We start from the raw sequence: 13031 nt of genomic DNA on the forward strand, positions 1-13031 counted from the left end.
GGTTCCCTTCATGTCTTAGTACCCTCCCCAGAAATTCCCTCTTCCTTTCTTCGTCCTCTCCCGGCTCATGACCATGCCTCTCGATGGCATCCTAACCGCACCTCCCCCGGCCTACACACCCGCATGTCCATCCCGCTGCATCTCGCTTTCTCTCCTCGCTGACTGCTCTTCTTCCGCAGCCCACTCGCAGACAAGATGCAGACTCTGGCAAGGAGTCCTACTCCCGCCTCACACAGTCCTATTCCTCCATCTGGAACGACTGCGGCGACCGACCAATAGAGGATCGTGTCTCTTGTTTCGTCTCCGATGTCAGCAATTATCAAGATCCCGAGGACTACACCACGCTCAGAGAACCCGGTCTGCCATTCCTTGTCACCATCCAATCATTCCTGGCCTCCGCCAGTGCGAGTTCAGACGCAAGCACATCACTCAGTACGTCTCTTCCTCCTCTTCTCGTCCTGCCTCGTACCAAGTCCCCATGTCCACAGGCAACTCCCCCACGCCAGCTGCTTCCGTCAACCCATCCTCTTCTCCCACCGATACCGTCCTCATGGCCAGTGCGACTGCAACCCCATCATCGTCGCCCAAGCAAAGCTCCCCGTCCTCATCCTCCTCAGGCTCGAGCCACACAGGCGCAATCGTCGGAGGCGTCATCGGCGGTGTCGTATTCCTCCTCCTCGCCGTCGCCGCATTCCTCTTCTACCGCAGGCGCACTGCACGCAACGCCCGCGCGCCCTCCGCAGAGTTCATGCACATGGCGCGTGGCGACTCCAGCTCCCCCATCTTATCCGCCAAGCACGCAGAGGGCGTCTTGACGCCCCCGAGCACGAGTCACGGCGGCGACCGCATCCCGCTTGCTCGCCAGAGTTCGATCGAGAGCGATGACCTCCCGCCGGCGTTCACACCAGGTAGCTTCAAGGACCCCGTGTACGAGAAGGTGCAGGCGTCCGCGGCATTGCGGGAAGAGTACGAGGCTCGGGATGTGGAGGGAGGGTACAAGGACTAGGTATGGCCCGTTAGCTCGGAGGTTTTGTTGGAGGCGTGTTGTCCCCTTTCTGCTGCTTATTCTTGCACGAATTCTTATCTTCGTTCTTGCCCATCCATATCCATCACTGCAGATGTGCTTGCCTGACCAACTAACTTATCCGCTCCTTGCATTCGGTCCGCCGTGCTGTGTAGGTTGTACGAGTTATGTCTGTGTACATGTATGATTGCTATCGACATCTGCGTTTGCTCTGAATTGCACTTGCAGGGTCTCGAGATCAAGATTGGGTGCATGGCGTGAGGTTGGTTATTGGGATCGTGACAGGCTACAGGCGGGTAGGGCAGATGCTACAGAATAAGTTATGCGACTAAACCAGCGTACTGTGATGCGAGACGAGATGCGTATGCGTTCTGTATGGCGTATGGGTAACAGATCTACTGATAGATACAAAAGTGCGAAATACAATTACTTGGGGAGAGAAAGCAGACTTCATCTAGCGTGCGACATTGTACAGTGACATGCAAGGGTGATTGGAGACGTGGCGCGGAGCTGCTACAGCTACAACAGTCAACCAGCAGCGGTGGAGAGAACCGAACTGAGTCTAAGCAGTGAGAGAAACTACGAGGCCTGGCGTGGGGGAATGCGTATGCGTATATATACGAGTTGCTGCGATGTGCGTCCAGAACCGTGACAGTCCAGGGCTCTAGATGAAATACTTGTGCCGGTGCAGATTGGTGTTCTTGAACATGCGTTTCCACTCCTCGAGGTCGAACTCGGCCGTGCCCCCGGTGACGTCCGACGCCGTGTCGCTCAGCGACGCGCCGTTCTCGCAGTGGAACTCCAGCCGACCGCAGATTTTCTGTGGACAAGCGGGTTAGCAAACAGCATGTGCGCGGTGCATGAAGGAATGCGCTCGAGGGTTTTGAATACGTACGTCGGCGTCTGGGAAAGCGAGGGACAGGTAGGATTAGCATCATGATTCCGGGGTGCAAAGCGGGCGCGAGGACTTACAATAGACGGGCGCAGGGATGGAGACGGAGCGGGTCGCGCTCGCATAGGTGTGGCACAGATGGAACGTGAGCGTCTGGATGCTGTGGACAGTGACGGCGAGATGCGGTTAAACCCTGTGCAAACTCTGGGGTGAATATGATAGGGGATAGTACGTACGCCTGCTTGTCGAGGTTCGTCTCGTTCAGAATGATGACGTAGTGGCTGGGGCGACTGGTCCCGAGGAGGCCCGCGTGCGACTGGAGGTAAAAGTCTTGATAATTGGGGTTCGTGATCTGCTTATCGACCAGCAGCCCGGCAGGGCAGTTCCCGGACTTGTCGCCGTCGCGTTCGCTGTGGGGTGCTCAGTGTCAGGATGCGCTGTACGATGATGTGGTAGGATAGAGGTGAGACGTACTCGATGGGGAAGAAGCGGATGTGGTGCCTGTGCAGAAGGAGTGAGCCTGAAGTCTACTTGTCCTGACTCCTGATGGGATAGCGACAGTACCTCTTGCCGACGACGATGAACAACAACTTCGGCCACATCCGCTCCGGAAGCCCAGACTGCGCGAAGGCCGCTGCATCGGGCAGGTCAGCAGGCAAGCCATCACGCGAGATAGCTCTGAGTAGGCTTACCTTTGATCAGAGGGATCTCTTGTTCGGCGACCTGGGAGAACTCGCCCTCGCTGACCCCGTCCCTGTAGAAGATGATGTACTTCGGAGGGAGCTGGTTCTGCTCATAGCCCGGGATGTTGTTTGCGCGCCAGGCCCTCCAGTCGCCCAGCGCTGCCTGTAATAACATCGATCATCACCAATCGTCAGAGGCAGGCATAGGCAACAAGAACTTGACGTGAGCTGAGCTCACCTTGACCATCTTGTCGAGGTCCTGGATGATCTCCAGACGAGGCCGCTGGATGCTCGCCGCGGAGGTCATCATGTTCACGTCCGGGTCGACAGTGGCAACCATGCCAGTGACGGAGGGCCTATTATTAATTCCAGGCCCAGGGTGGCCGACGTCGGCACCTGCAGTTACACTGGTGAGTCGGTCTGTCCTATCACGAGCAATAGTCTCTGTCGGTTCACCAATGACCATGGATTCCTTCAGGACGTCGTTGAAGGGCGAATGGATCGCGGAGTTGACACCACCAAGCCGGGAGTTGATCCTGAATGAACAGCAGTCAGTGTTCATACCTTGGGGAGGAGATCAAGGGGAATGGTCGCTCACTTGAGCGCGACGTTGTTGCAATACTGGTCGTTGCACCGCTCCCACTTGCCGTTGCGCTGCGGAAATCGTCAGTTTCCAGTGCAGTCAAATCGTGGATAGCAACTGCCGCATAGGACGCACCACACACTGAGTCGATATAGTCATCTTGATATCTCCCCAGTGCTTCACAATCCTGCGACAGTCGGCCGCGTTGGCGGGCAGCATCACCAAGAACAACTGTGGTCGTCCAAATTGCCGTTCGTACTGCGTACGCAATATCGCGAGGAGTTCTTGTAAAGTCTGCGCATCGTACATGTTAGCATACACCTTGTTTCCCGTAGTGCATGCTTAGGTACTCACGGCCTCGGGATTGGTTGCGTTTCCCTGTCGAATGGGAGGATGGGGGTTCATGACGGTCATACCTGTCAGCGACGAGTCAGTCGACATGCGCACAACCAGTGAGAATATGCAGGGTACTTGCCCAGCTTCTGCAAGTTCGTCACCAACGTCGTCACGAACCGCTGAACCGTCTGTTCCTGGACGCGGTCGAAGACGACGACCCCCCAGTTCCTCAGCGCCTCGGGCTTCCAGAAGCGGCGGTTGACGACGTTCCAGGACCCGGACTTGAAGGCGACGTTCTGGGCACAATGATCAGCAGGCGCAATTGCTACGTATGACATTGTTGTCACTGACTAGAATGTCGGGCTGGTTGCTCCCGGGTCGAGACGGGCCGTACTTGATGGGAGGCGGCTCAATGAGTTCTCCGTTGATCTCGATTGGCCTCTCTTGCACGCGCATACCGGAATCCGTCATGAAATCCGAGTCCCTGTAGTTGAAAGTCTGTGGGTGATATGTCAGGTTGAACACTCAAGAGTCAGTTGAGAAAACATACATTATTAGCGACCGCATTTCTGATGTCAGTTATGCGCAGGCGCGGCTTCTGCGTCGCGAACTCGAGGAACATCTTCTGGGCCTGGGGCGGGATCTTCTTCCGGTATACCTGGCCACCGACGACGTGACAGAACTCAGCCGGGATTATGGCCGTCTTGCCGATCCTGACGCCGACGATACGCGGGTACCGAACTTGCAGGTTGTACTTTGTCTCGAAGTGTCGCTAGCGTGGGGCGAGTCAGTGTCTAGACAACGGTGCAGCAAATAACAAGAAATTGCGCACTTGTACGGTCAACCGCTCGCCGTCCTTGTCGAATTCTTGCATACCGGCTTGAGCGATGAGGTTGGAGATCGGCCTCGGTCGTGGGGGACGACGGTCACGGCTTTGCCCGGGTATGACGATCGCGACGTGTACTCCTTTGAGAAAAGTGCGCAGCCGCGCAAAGTTCTGTGGGTTAATCGTCTGTAGATCACGCACATCCCTCAAATCCAGGTGATGGAGCATCGTCTCAATCAATGGGCCAGGAGTGTAACTGCATGTTGTAGAGCGTCAGAGCCATACTCTCTTGCGGTGCACGCAAGCACTTACACAGCAGCATGCGAAACATCGATGTTGATGAGGAGTCGACCCTGCGTAGGCCGTACACTCCTACAAGGACTCTGTTGAGCGGGGCATCTAGGAATATGAACAACGGCTTACTGGAAGAATCCGCGCCAGGCGGAGAGGCCGATGCGCAGGTCTCGCGAGTTTGTTTCGACATAGAAAGAGCGGGCATCGGCAGGGAAGCGGTGACGAATGTTTGGAGCCTGACGGACGATCAGCTGAAGCAAGCTCAACGACATCGCGTTCAGCTCAGCGCTGTCCCCTTGTTGCCGCGGGCGCGTGAGCTTCTGGACGTCACTAATATGGGGTTAAGTATGTTCAATAAACAGAACTAGTTACACTGTCTCACGTCGGGTTGATAATGCTGACCCGCTTTATCGTGACCGTGTGGGTCACCTTGTTGCGGTCACGACCCATTGCAACAGAATACTGGAATCAGAGATGTGTAATAGTCAGTACCCAGATTAAGGCGGAGTGACACAGATAAGTCCTACGTTACGGCTCGGAATGTCCCTTCGGCAAAACATGTTCTTGCGTCCATCGAACACCGGACGGGGGTTAAATACATCTGCATTGTCTGTTTGCAGCCGGTCGATGATTTCATAGTTCCGCCCTTTCGCTACGCTCGGAGGGGTGATCACTGAAGAATTACGTGAGGGCACGAAGCAACAAATCTTCGCGGGTGCTATTTACCGACTTCGAAAGAACTATGTCAGTACGTCACTTTACGTTAAGTAAGTCGGTATGCAGCGTACCGTCGAAATGGAAGTAAGGCCTGGTGGGGAGCGCCGTGACCTCATACGAGTTAGTGGTAACATTGAGGGGGCGTCTGTTCATGTTCTGAGAAGGACACACGGTGAACAAGCTGCACAACGAATAAGGAGGTAGTCAGTCGTTACGCACTGCTATGATCGATTAGTTGTGCAGGAGGGGAGGGGAAGTGGAAGGAAACAAGTTGCAACGGTGGGTGTGGGGCTGAAGAGACACTGCGGAAGGAGAACAAAATATATACAGCTGCGAAGGGAGGCTGCGAAAGCCGAACTTGGAGGAGTTCGAGTCAAGAAGCCTCGGGACGCGGTAACCGTACGCCCACAGCCCAAGGACCGTGACGCGCTTTCGGGACGGACGCCATCTCGGACACCGTGGCGGATCTCCGGCGCCAAACGCGCGACTGACGCGTGGAGAACTCCCGCAGACGCAAGCTGAGCTCGCTCTAGGCCTGCTCGTCCTTGTTCTTCACCATGCTCGACCACTGCTCAATCTCGCACAAGGGTATGCACCTTCCTCCTCTTGCTCGGACGGCTCACTAACGGCAACTTGGCGACAGGCGGCGTAGTACTGTGGTCGCGATCCTTCACTCCTGCAGCATCCCACACCGCAGCATCCTCAACTTCGCCCGTCAATTCTCTCGTACGCGAAGCGCTGATTGAAGGCCGCAGCTCAGACGGCAAGTACGAGAAGGATGGCTACGCGGTCAAATGGACGTTCGTGAACGACCTGGAGCTCATATTCGTCGTGCGTCTCAAACTCTCTCTCCATTCCACTCCCGCACCAACCTCTCGGCTATGGACCTGCGCAGGTCGCATACCAGCGCATCTTGCAATTGACATATGTGGACGAGCTACTGCTTGCGCTAAAGACCCTCTTCATCAAGCTCTTCCAGCCGTTCCTAGCCACTTTCGTCGCGTCTCTCCATGTCACCAGCTCGGCCAAGCTCGCTTCTTCTGCCGCTCCTTCCGCATCATGGAACTTCCGCAAGGCATTTGAAGGCTGGGACGGGGTCTTTGACAAGCTCCTCCGTGGCCTCGAGGACAAAGCTGCCCAGGTTAGTACATCCAGTCCCCCTTGATGGCACGATAATGCCAGTCGCTGGTGACATGTGCCATCTTCCTTGGAGTGAGTGCCAGGCCGGATGTGGACTATAGTCCCACACCCGCCGAGTGAGGCAACTGTAGTGCAAGGGAGTCTGCAGGAATGTTTGGTGACTCATGACCACTGTTTGCTGCTTTCCGTGGTCCTTGCTTACTGCTCGGCGTCCTGGCTTTGCTTCACATCTGGCACCACCTGCACGTATTCGCCTAACTCTGGACTTGCACTACCTCTGTAGGAACGCCGCACCCGGGTCGCTCATCCTGCCCGTGCTACGATTGATGTAACACCGCCTGCTGAAGACACGAGTACGAGTGAGTCTGCATTCGGCGCGATTTGTTCCTTCGCTGCAGCTGACAAATGATCACAGTTCCGTCACATTCCAATGCCGATGTCCAAGACGAGGAGCAAATCGCGCGGAACGTGCAAGCCCTCAAGAATAGGCTGCGTGGCCGTGGAGGCCACGCAGGGCGACGGGGTCGGGGTCGCACGGACGTCGGCAGTGGAAGAGACAGTCTTCCAGGATCCGAGTAAGTCGCTATATGCACTATAACGGTATTCCAGGCTCACTTTCTGTCGTATCAGCTCCGAGACCCCGACCTCGAAGCGCAAGTCTCGAGCCAAAGCACAACGCAAGTGGGGCGAATCAGCGCCCACTGAGAACGACATGGCACTGCTGGATTACAGCTACGACAGCTCCGTGTCCGAAGACCCTGCCAGTTCTCTTGACTTATCCACGTTGGTGGATAACGGGTCCCTGGGTACGCGAACCCGGGACGGCCTGTACGAGGTCAAGGACTGGGAGTTCGCCTCGCAGGGCGACAAGAACACTGACGACGTCATTGCGGAGGTGCTCAAGAAAGGCGGCCAGGAGGCGAAACCTGCGGCTAGCTCCTTGGGTGCACTCGGCTCCATCTTTTCGCGCCTGACTGGCTCGAAGGTCCTGACTGAAGAGGACCTCAAACCCGTTTTGGAGGCAATGAAGCAACATCTCATGAAGAAGAATGTTGCAAAGGAAATTGCCGACAAAGTCTGCGAGGACGTCGGTGAAAGCCTTGTCGGTAAAAAAGTTGGCGGCTTCCAGTGTATGTGCGTTTCCGTCAGAGTGTTGTCCGTTATGCTCACGCCGTTCATTTACAGCTACGACCTCGGCTGTCCGTCAAGCGCTCGCCAACTCTATCACGCGCATACTCACGCCCAAGACATCGACCGACCTCCTTCTCTCCATCCGGACGAAGTTGTCGACGCCGGTCGCAGCCTCGCAACAGAAGCTGCCATACAGCATCACCTTTGTCGGTGTGAACGGCGTAGGCAAGAGCACGAATCTCTCGAAAGTCTGCTTCTGGTTGATCCAGAATGGCTTCCGTGTACTCATCGCTGCGTGTGATACCTTCCGGTGGGTAGCTCGGTGTACGTTCCATTACACACCACTGATGTCTGATCCCTCCCCATAGGAGCGGCGCCGTGGAGCAGCTCCGAGTCCATGTCCGCAACCTCGGGATGCTCGGCGTCGACGGAGCAACGAACAGCAAGGGGCGCGTTGAGCTGTACGAGCGTGGATATGGCAAGGACGCCGCTGGGATTGCGAAGGAAGCTATAGCTTACGGTATGTTTTCATATGGCCATTCATCTGGGTGTAACAGTCATTGATTGGTTATAGCCCGCGATAACGACTTCGATGTCGTTCTCATTGATACCGCCGGTCGCATGCAGGACAACGAGGTATGGTAGTAGCGCTCTACTTCCGCCGCCTCAGACAGCTGATGATGGTTCTCAACAATACAGCCTCTCATGCGCGCGCTGGCAAAGGTGCGACGAGTCTCACACTTCCGGCCGTCCAGCGAGCGTGACTGACATTTCGCAACAATAATTCGCAGCTTGTGGCGACGAACAACCCGGACAAGATCATTTTCGTCGGCGAAGCGTTGGTGGGAAACGAGGCGGTCGACCAGCTCACGAAGTTTGATCGCGCGCTGCGCGACTTCTCCGCTGCGTCGGGCGGCCAGGAACGCGGTATCGACGGTATGCTCGTCACCAAGTGGGACACCGTCGATGACAAGGTATGTCTTCGAGTATCCACTTCACAGCAGCGCCCATGCGCAGCTGAGCTGGATACATCAATGCGTCGGATTGCATGCTGACCCTTGTGATTGTTGCAGGTGGGCGCCGCGCTGTCCATGACATACGTCACCGGGCAGCCCATCATTTTCGTTGGGTGTGGACAGGTATTGCTCCCTTGTTTCTTTTCGAGCGTGACAGTTGGTTGATCCTTTGTTATCTCTGTGCAGACCTACACCGACCTGCGACAGCTACGTGTCGCGAATGTTGTACAAGCTATCCTCAGCGACTAGTCCTGTCTCGACGCCGGCGCGGTGCCCTCCCGTCTGCTCATCTTGTCCCATAGATGTCCGTCTACGCTGTTGCTAATATTACGCGGTATTATAATGCTCTCTGCCACCGGCCGGCACTTGCAACGCAACGCATATGCGCTTTCTCTGCAGGAGAATCAGTGGGACCGTCAGAACTGGATACATCGTCGATCTGTAACATCCGCCCCTCCAACTTCTTCTGACGGTTGGTGCCTGCCCATCACCTCCGCGTGGCTCCCCAGTCCAGGCATTTTGGCCAGCGATCGCCGAACATCCGGAATGTGCAAAAGTCGAACTGGTCAAGTGCAGCCTCGGCGCAGTTTCCGCTTGGGAACGCAGTCGGTAAGTAGTAATAAAGTACTCCCGCCCGGCGTTGATCGACGCCCTGAATACCGAGAGGCACCGCAGCGCCACCAAGTTGCACCTTAGAACTGAGACTCTCCATCTCGTTTGCGCGGGTTTCGAGGTCTGACTTGGATCACTGATGCGCACCGTGACGCACATCCGTCGTGGCCGCAGTCGAGGATATTTTCGGCTGCCTCCTCGTCGAACCGTATCCTGAGCCCTTGAGGATGGCAGCAATCACGCAGTGAGCCCATTGCTCGTGTCATGTCCCATCTGAACAATCATTGGCTCCAAAGTCCAAACGTCGACATCGTATTATTACTCGACCGTCGGTCTCTTTGCAGTCCAACGTAGTATGTCCACCCGACGACGCCGACCTCCCTTCTCTCATGTCTTGCGCGTTCGTTTAGCGTCATGCAATAATGGAGATACGGATGTGCATCTGGATCAGAGCATCATCTCGCTGGATGGTGAAACAGGAGCGACTGGGCGCCGAGATCGCGCCGCTCCTGCCACTCAGCCACTGCCAGCTTGCACGATCGGAGCACATACTTCGGTTCTGCAAATATTGGTCTTTTTCTCGTCACCCACGACTACATGCTGAGACTAGTGACTATCTACTCAGTGCATATGTAGATCATGGACATCTCGGTTGGTTGCCTCCTGCATCATCAAACTTAGAAGAACTCGAGCTCGCTGTCAGTAGTGTCACGCTGGAGAAAAACTAGTGAACGCGACGACCGTTCCCTCAGCGGTCCATTATGCATTATCGACCATCATGCGATCATGAGATGGCGGTCCTTTCTCTCCCGCGCGCCCTCGTTCTCGCACGGCCGACTGAATAGAGCTCCGAGCCTGACTGAGATGAGTCCATCCTCTTATGAAAGTTGGCTCCAGTCTGACAGATGCACACGGCGTTGTGACGGCGAGATGATCCCATAACCCGTACGATGAGAACTGCTCTCGAGTCTCAGGAGGCATCGCTCGCCGGCCGCCCCGCGAACCACTGCGAATTCCGCACACAACGTAACGCCCAATTGACCAAACTTCAAAGTTCTCGGGATTCGGGAATGCGAAAGCTACAGAAGACGGGGTGGCTTCGTGCCATCGGGAACAAGCTCGCCCGCACCATAGCCGGAGGGTCCTGCAGCTTGCCCGTCTCACGCCGTGTCGGTGGCAGTCGCGGTGGGTCGCACAGTTCGCGATTACACGTACGTACGTAGGCCTGTTGTGCTGCAGTGCTGGTGCTATCATGGTTCGTGGTTCGACGAACTCCAACCACTCCGTGCGGAACCGCGTCGCTGTCTGTGCGGGGATAAACGGGCGCAAACTAATTTTCAACCCGCTGACGTACCTTCGAGACTGATTCAGAGATACACCCGGGAACACGCATGGATCCGGAACGAGGCACCATGTACATTTCAGACACTGACTTACCAATGCTACGCAGTACGTACGCACGGCATGCTGCAGCAATGACAGGTAGGTCCGAGAAGATGACCACTTACCACTGTCACGCCGGACTGAGGCCCCGAAGCTAAGCTCATGCTGAGACGTCCGCGTGAAACAGGGCCTGCTGCGGGAGCGACCAGAAGGAGGCCAGATGGAGCCGACGAATAAGACGCGGCGCTATTAGAAGATTGCGGTGATATACATATCGCGTACGCGCGCGGCCGAGGCTCCGCCAGCCAGCCAACCGCACCACGGTCCATGCGCCGTGGAAGGGCTAACCGACGACAGCATATACAAAAGGCAACAGAACGCGCATGCGTACCAGGGCACAGTCACACCGTTGTGCGTGGATACGGGACTACGTGTCCGCATATCGCACATCGGTCGCTCAAGGCGGCGCTGCGCAGCGTCCGACAGGCAGAAGCCCAGTTGCTGTACGTGCAAACGGTGACACCGGACACAGGACACACAGGACCCGGGACCAAGTCACTTGAGTGCACTGCGGGAAGCGGCCATGGGATATGTGCGCATATGCGCAATATTGCCACCGTGCCGAACACATCCATTCCTGTCTACTTGGCATGAGCTGATGGACTAGCGAGCCCCCGAACCTGATCGTCCTGCAGGGTGGACGGCGACGCTGCGGGCGCAGAGGAGCATGAATGCATGCATGGACGAGGGGTGATCGCGCGCAGGCGAGGCGCTGCTTTCGCCCGAAGCGGCCATGAATGGACGTCATGCTAGAGGGGCGTATGATCAGCCAGGACCGGTGCTGGGCAGGTCGCGCTGAGTCGTATGTCGGGCTGCGTGGCACTGAAATGTGGACCGGCGGCGGTGCGAGGCCGTCTCATGAGCGCAGCGTGGAATTCGCAAGCGTAATACCGGGCTAAGGAGGAAGTGAGGGAAGCCGGGATGGCGTCAAGCAGTCAGCGCGAGAAGCCCCGAGAAGCCGCATGCATCGAACCACGATGGCACTCACACACATTCCAGGGATCCAACCGGCGCGTATAGCAGGCCAGGGTCCCGAAAGCCGGGATGTTCGAGTTCCAAAGAGATCGAGAGGAAGGCAACTAGTGGGGTTGCATGTATGCGTAATATACAGTGTGAATGTGGGATGATTTGATGGGGAATGTGGGTAGCGCAGGTGCGAACGGGGTGAATGCAAATGGCAAATGGGGCTGAATGTGGGGAGAGAATATGTCCGACGAAAGCAAAGGGGAATGCGATCGATAGCGAGCCAACCAACTGGCAAACGACAAATCATCTGACGCCCCGAGGGTCCGAGCCCCGAACGTGAGTCCGAGCTGGAGCCGCCTACCGCGCTCGATTACGCCGCGAGAAGGCCGTAGCGGGATGGCGCAGAGCTGTTACGGGAGCGAGAGATAGAGGAGCAGCCGAACTTCCCCACTGCCCTGCGGACGAGCTCCAGTGTTGGGAGCCTTCTGCGATGGAACGGCGTTTGGCGGGCACAGGGTGCGCGTCGTGTGCATCTGCATTCTCGTCGTCCTCGTCGCGTGCACGCTTGCGCTTGTGGGGGCGATGGGTGTATGGAGGATGTGAGAGGTCTTCATCGTCATCCGGGAGGTCATAAAGGAGGAAAGTGGGAGAATGATAGGGGAGCGGGATGGGCGCGACAAGGGGCGCATTGCAGACGACTTCTGCCACTTCTGGGGACGGAGAGAGGTCGCTGTCGCGCGAGACGGCGGACGAAGTGTCTGATCGGGCTAGGGAATCTGGCACGGGCAAGCGGATATGAGAAGCGTGGGTGAGAATAGTATGAACGAAGAACTTACAGCCAGCGGCGTCGTAGTCCCGCGTAGAATAATGGTGGAACGGTAGGAGGAACTCTGGGGGCCCGTTGGGCCAGAGAGAGGGGGCATGTGAGGGCCCTGCGTTTGTCCAGCTTGAAGGTGCGAGTGCACCTGCGAAGAAGGAGGACTGGGGGGCTTGAGGCCGCCAGTCTGAGGGGTAGAAAGACGACCTGTGGTTGTGCATTGTCGGGGGCGGTGGCGGGAGGACGGGAGCGGGGTAGGAACGGGCGGGGAGGTCGTGGAGGAGGCAGTCTAGGTGTGCTGCGTCCATGGTGGAAGTGGGAGAGGAGGAAGAGGGAGCGGGTGGGGAATATAAGGCGACATCGGATAAGTTATAAATTGAAACGGGGCGGTAGCTAGGACGGGAGGTGGAAGGGCGCCGCCGAGCCGGGAGAAAGGAACGGGAGGAGGACGAGATTGCGCACTCAGATCGTCCCTTCTCAGATCCACCCCGCCCCATGTCACGCGTCACACCCCGAGAACACGCCAGAACCGCTGGTGGCTGGGCATGGCT

The 13031-nt window shown here is 56.8% G+C and overlaps 5 protein-coding genes across 5 annotated transcripts; 2 read left to right on the forward strand and 3 right to left on the reverse strand.

The window, feature by feature from the left end:
• Positions 1–73: 73 nt before the first annotated feature.
• On the forward strand, positions 74–1464 carry L226DRAFT_608919 (uncharacterized protein; the record flags this gene model as incomplete). The annotated part of the gene is made up of 3 exons (XM_067685989.1): positions 74–125; positions 196–432; positions 489–1464. The coding sequence occupies 3 exons, from the start codon at positions 74–76 to the stop codon at positions 1004–1006; spliced, it is 807 nt and encodes a 268-aa protein (XP_067540511.1). The 3' UTR covers positions 1007–1464.
• On the reverse strand, positions 1275–5753 carry L226DRAFT_608920 (Piwi-domain-containing protein). The gene is made up of 22 exons (XM_067685990.1): positions 5575–5753; positions 5427–5511; positions 5166–5314; positions 5021–5100; positions 4768–4968; positions 4657–4716; positions 4351–4600; positions 4069–4290; positions 3870–4016; positions 3658–3814; positions 3537–3598; positions 3318–3476; positions 3198–3253; positions 3056–3135; positions 2838–2995; positions 2609–2762; positions 2481–2550; positions 2391–2417; positions 2153–2326; positions 1997–2076; positions 1920–1927; positions 1275–1844 (listed from the first exon to the last, which is right to left on the reverse strand). Exons 2-22 carry the CDS (start codon positions 5506–5508, stop codon positions 1689–1691), a joined length of 2532 nt encoding a protein of 843 aa, XP_067540512.1. The 5' UTR covers positions 5509–5511; positions 5575–5753; the 3' UTR covers positions 1275–1688.
• Positions 5754–5886: 133 nt separating this feature from the next.
• On the forward strand, positions 5887–9095 carry L226DRAFT_500189 (signal recognition particle binding protein). The gene is made up of 13 exons (XM_067677754.1): positions 5887–5943; positions 5999–6186; positions 6251–6496; positions 6779–6854; positions 6911–7070; positions 7126–7625; positions 7681–7936; positions 7995–8146; positions 8201–8262; positions 8326–8349; positions 8418–8600; positions 8700–8765; positions 8829–9095. The coding sequence occupies exons 1-13, from the start codon at positions 5913–5915 to the stop codon at positions 8889–8891; spliced, it is 2007 nt and encodes a 668-aa protein (XP_067540513.1). The 5' UTR covers positions 5887–5912; the 3' UTR covers positions 8892–9095.
• Positions 9096–9838: 743 nt separating this feature from the next.
• Positions 9839–10589, reverse strand: L226DRAFT_185959 (uncharacterized protein). The gene has a single exon (XM_067672739.1). The coding sequence runs from the start codon at positions 10506–10508 to the stop codon at positions 10014–10016; it is 495 nt and encodes a 164-aa protein (XP_067540514.1). The 5' UTR covers positions 10509–10589; the 3' UTR covers positions 9839–10013.
• A 1431-nt stretch (positions 10590–12020) lies between these two features.
• L226DRAFT_566488 (uncharacterized protein) lies at positions 12021–12788 on the reverse strand (the record flags this gene model as incomplete). The annotated part of the gene is made up of 2 exons (XM_067683918.1): positions 12021–12439; positions 12500–12788. The coding sequence occupies 2 exons, from the start codon at positions 12786–12788 to the stop codon at positions 12021–12023; spliced, it is 708 nt and encodes a 235-aa protein (XP_067540515.1).
• Positions 12789–13031: the final 243 nt, after the last annotated feature.

This window comes from Lentinus tigrinus (genome assembly GCF_003813185.1).
Source record: "Lentinus tigrinus ALCF2SS1-7 unplaced genomic scaffold L226scaffold_3, whole genome shotgun sequence".
Taxonomy (NCBI): Eukaryota; Fungi; Basidiomycota; class Agaricomycetes; order Polyporales; family Polyporaceae; genus Lentinus; species Lentinus tigrinus.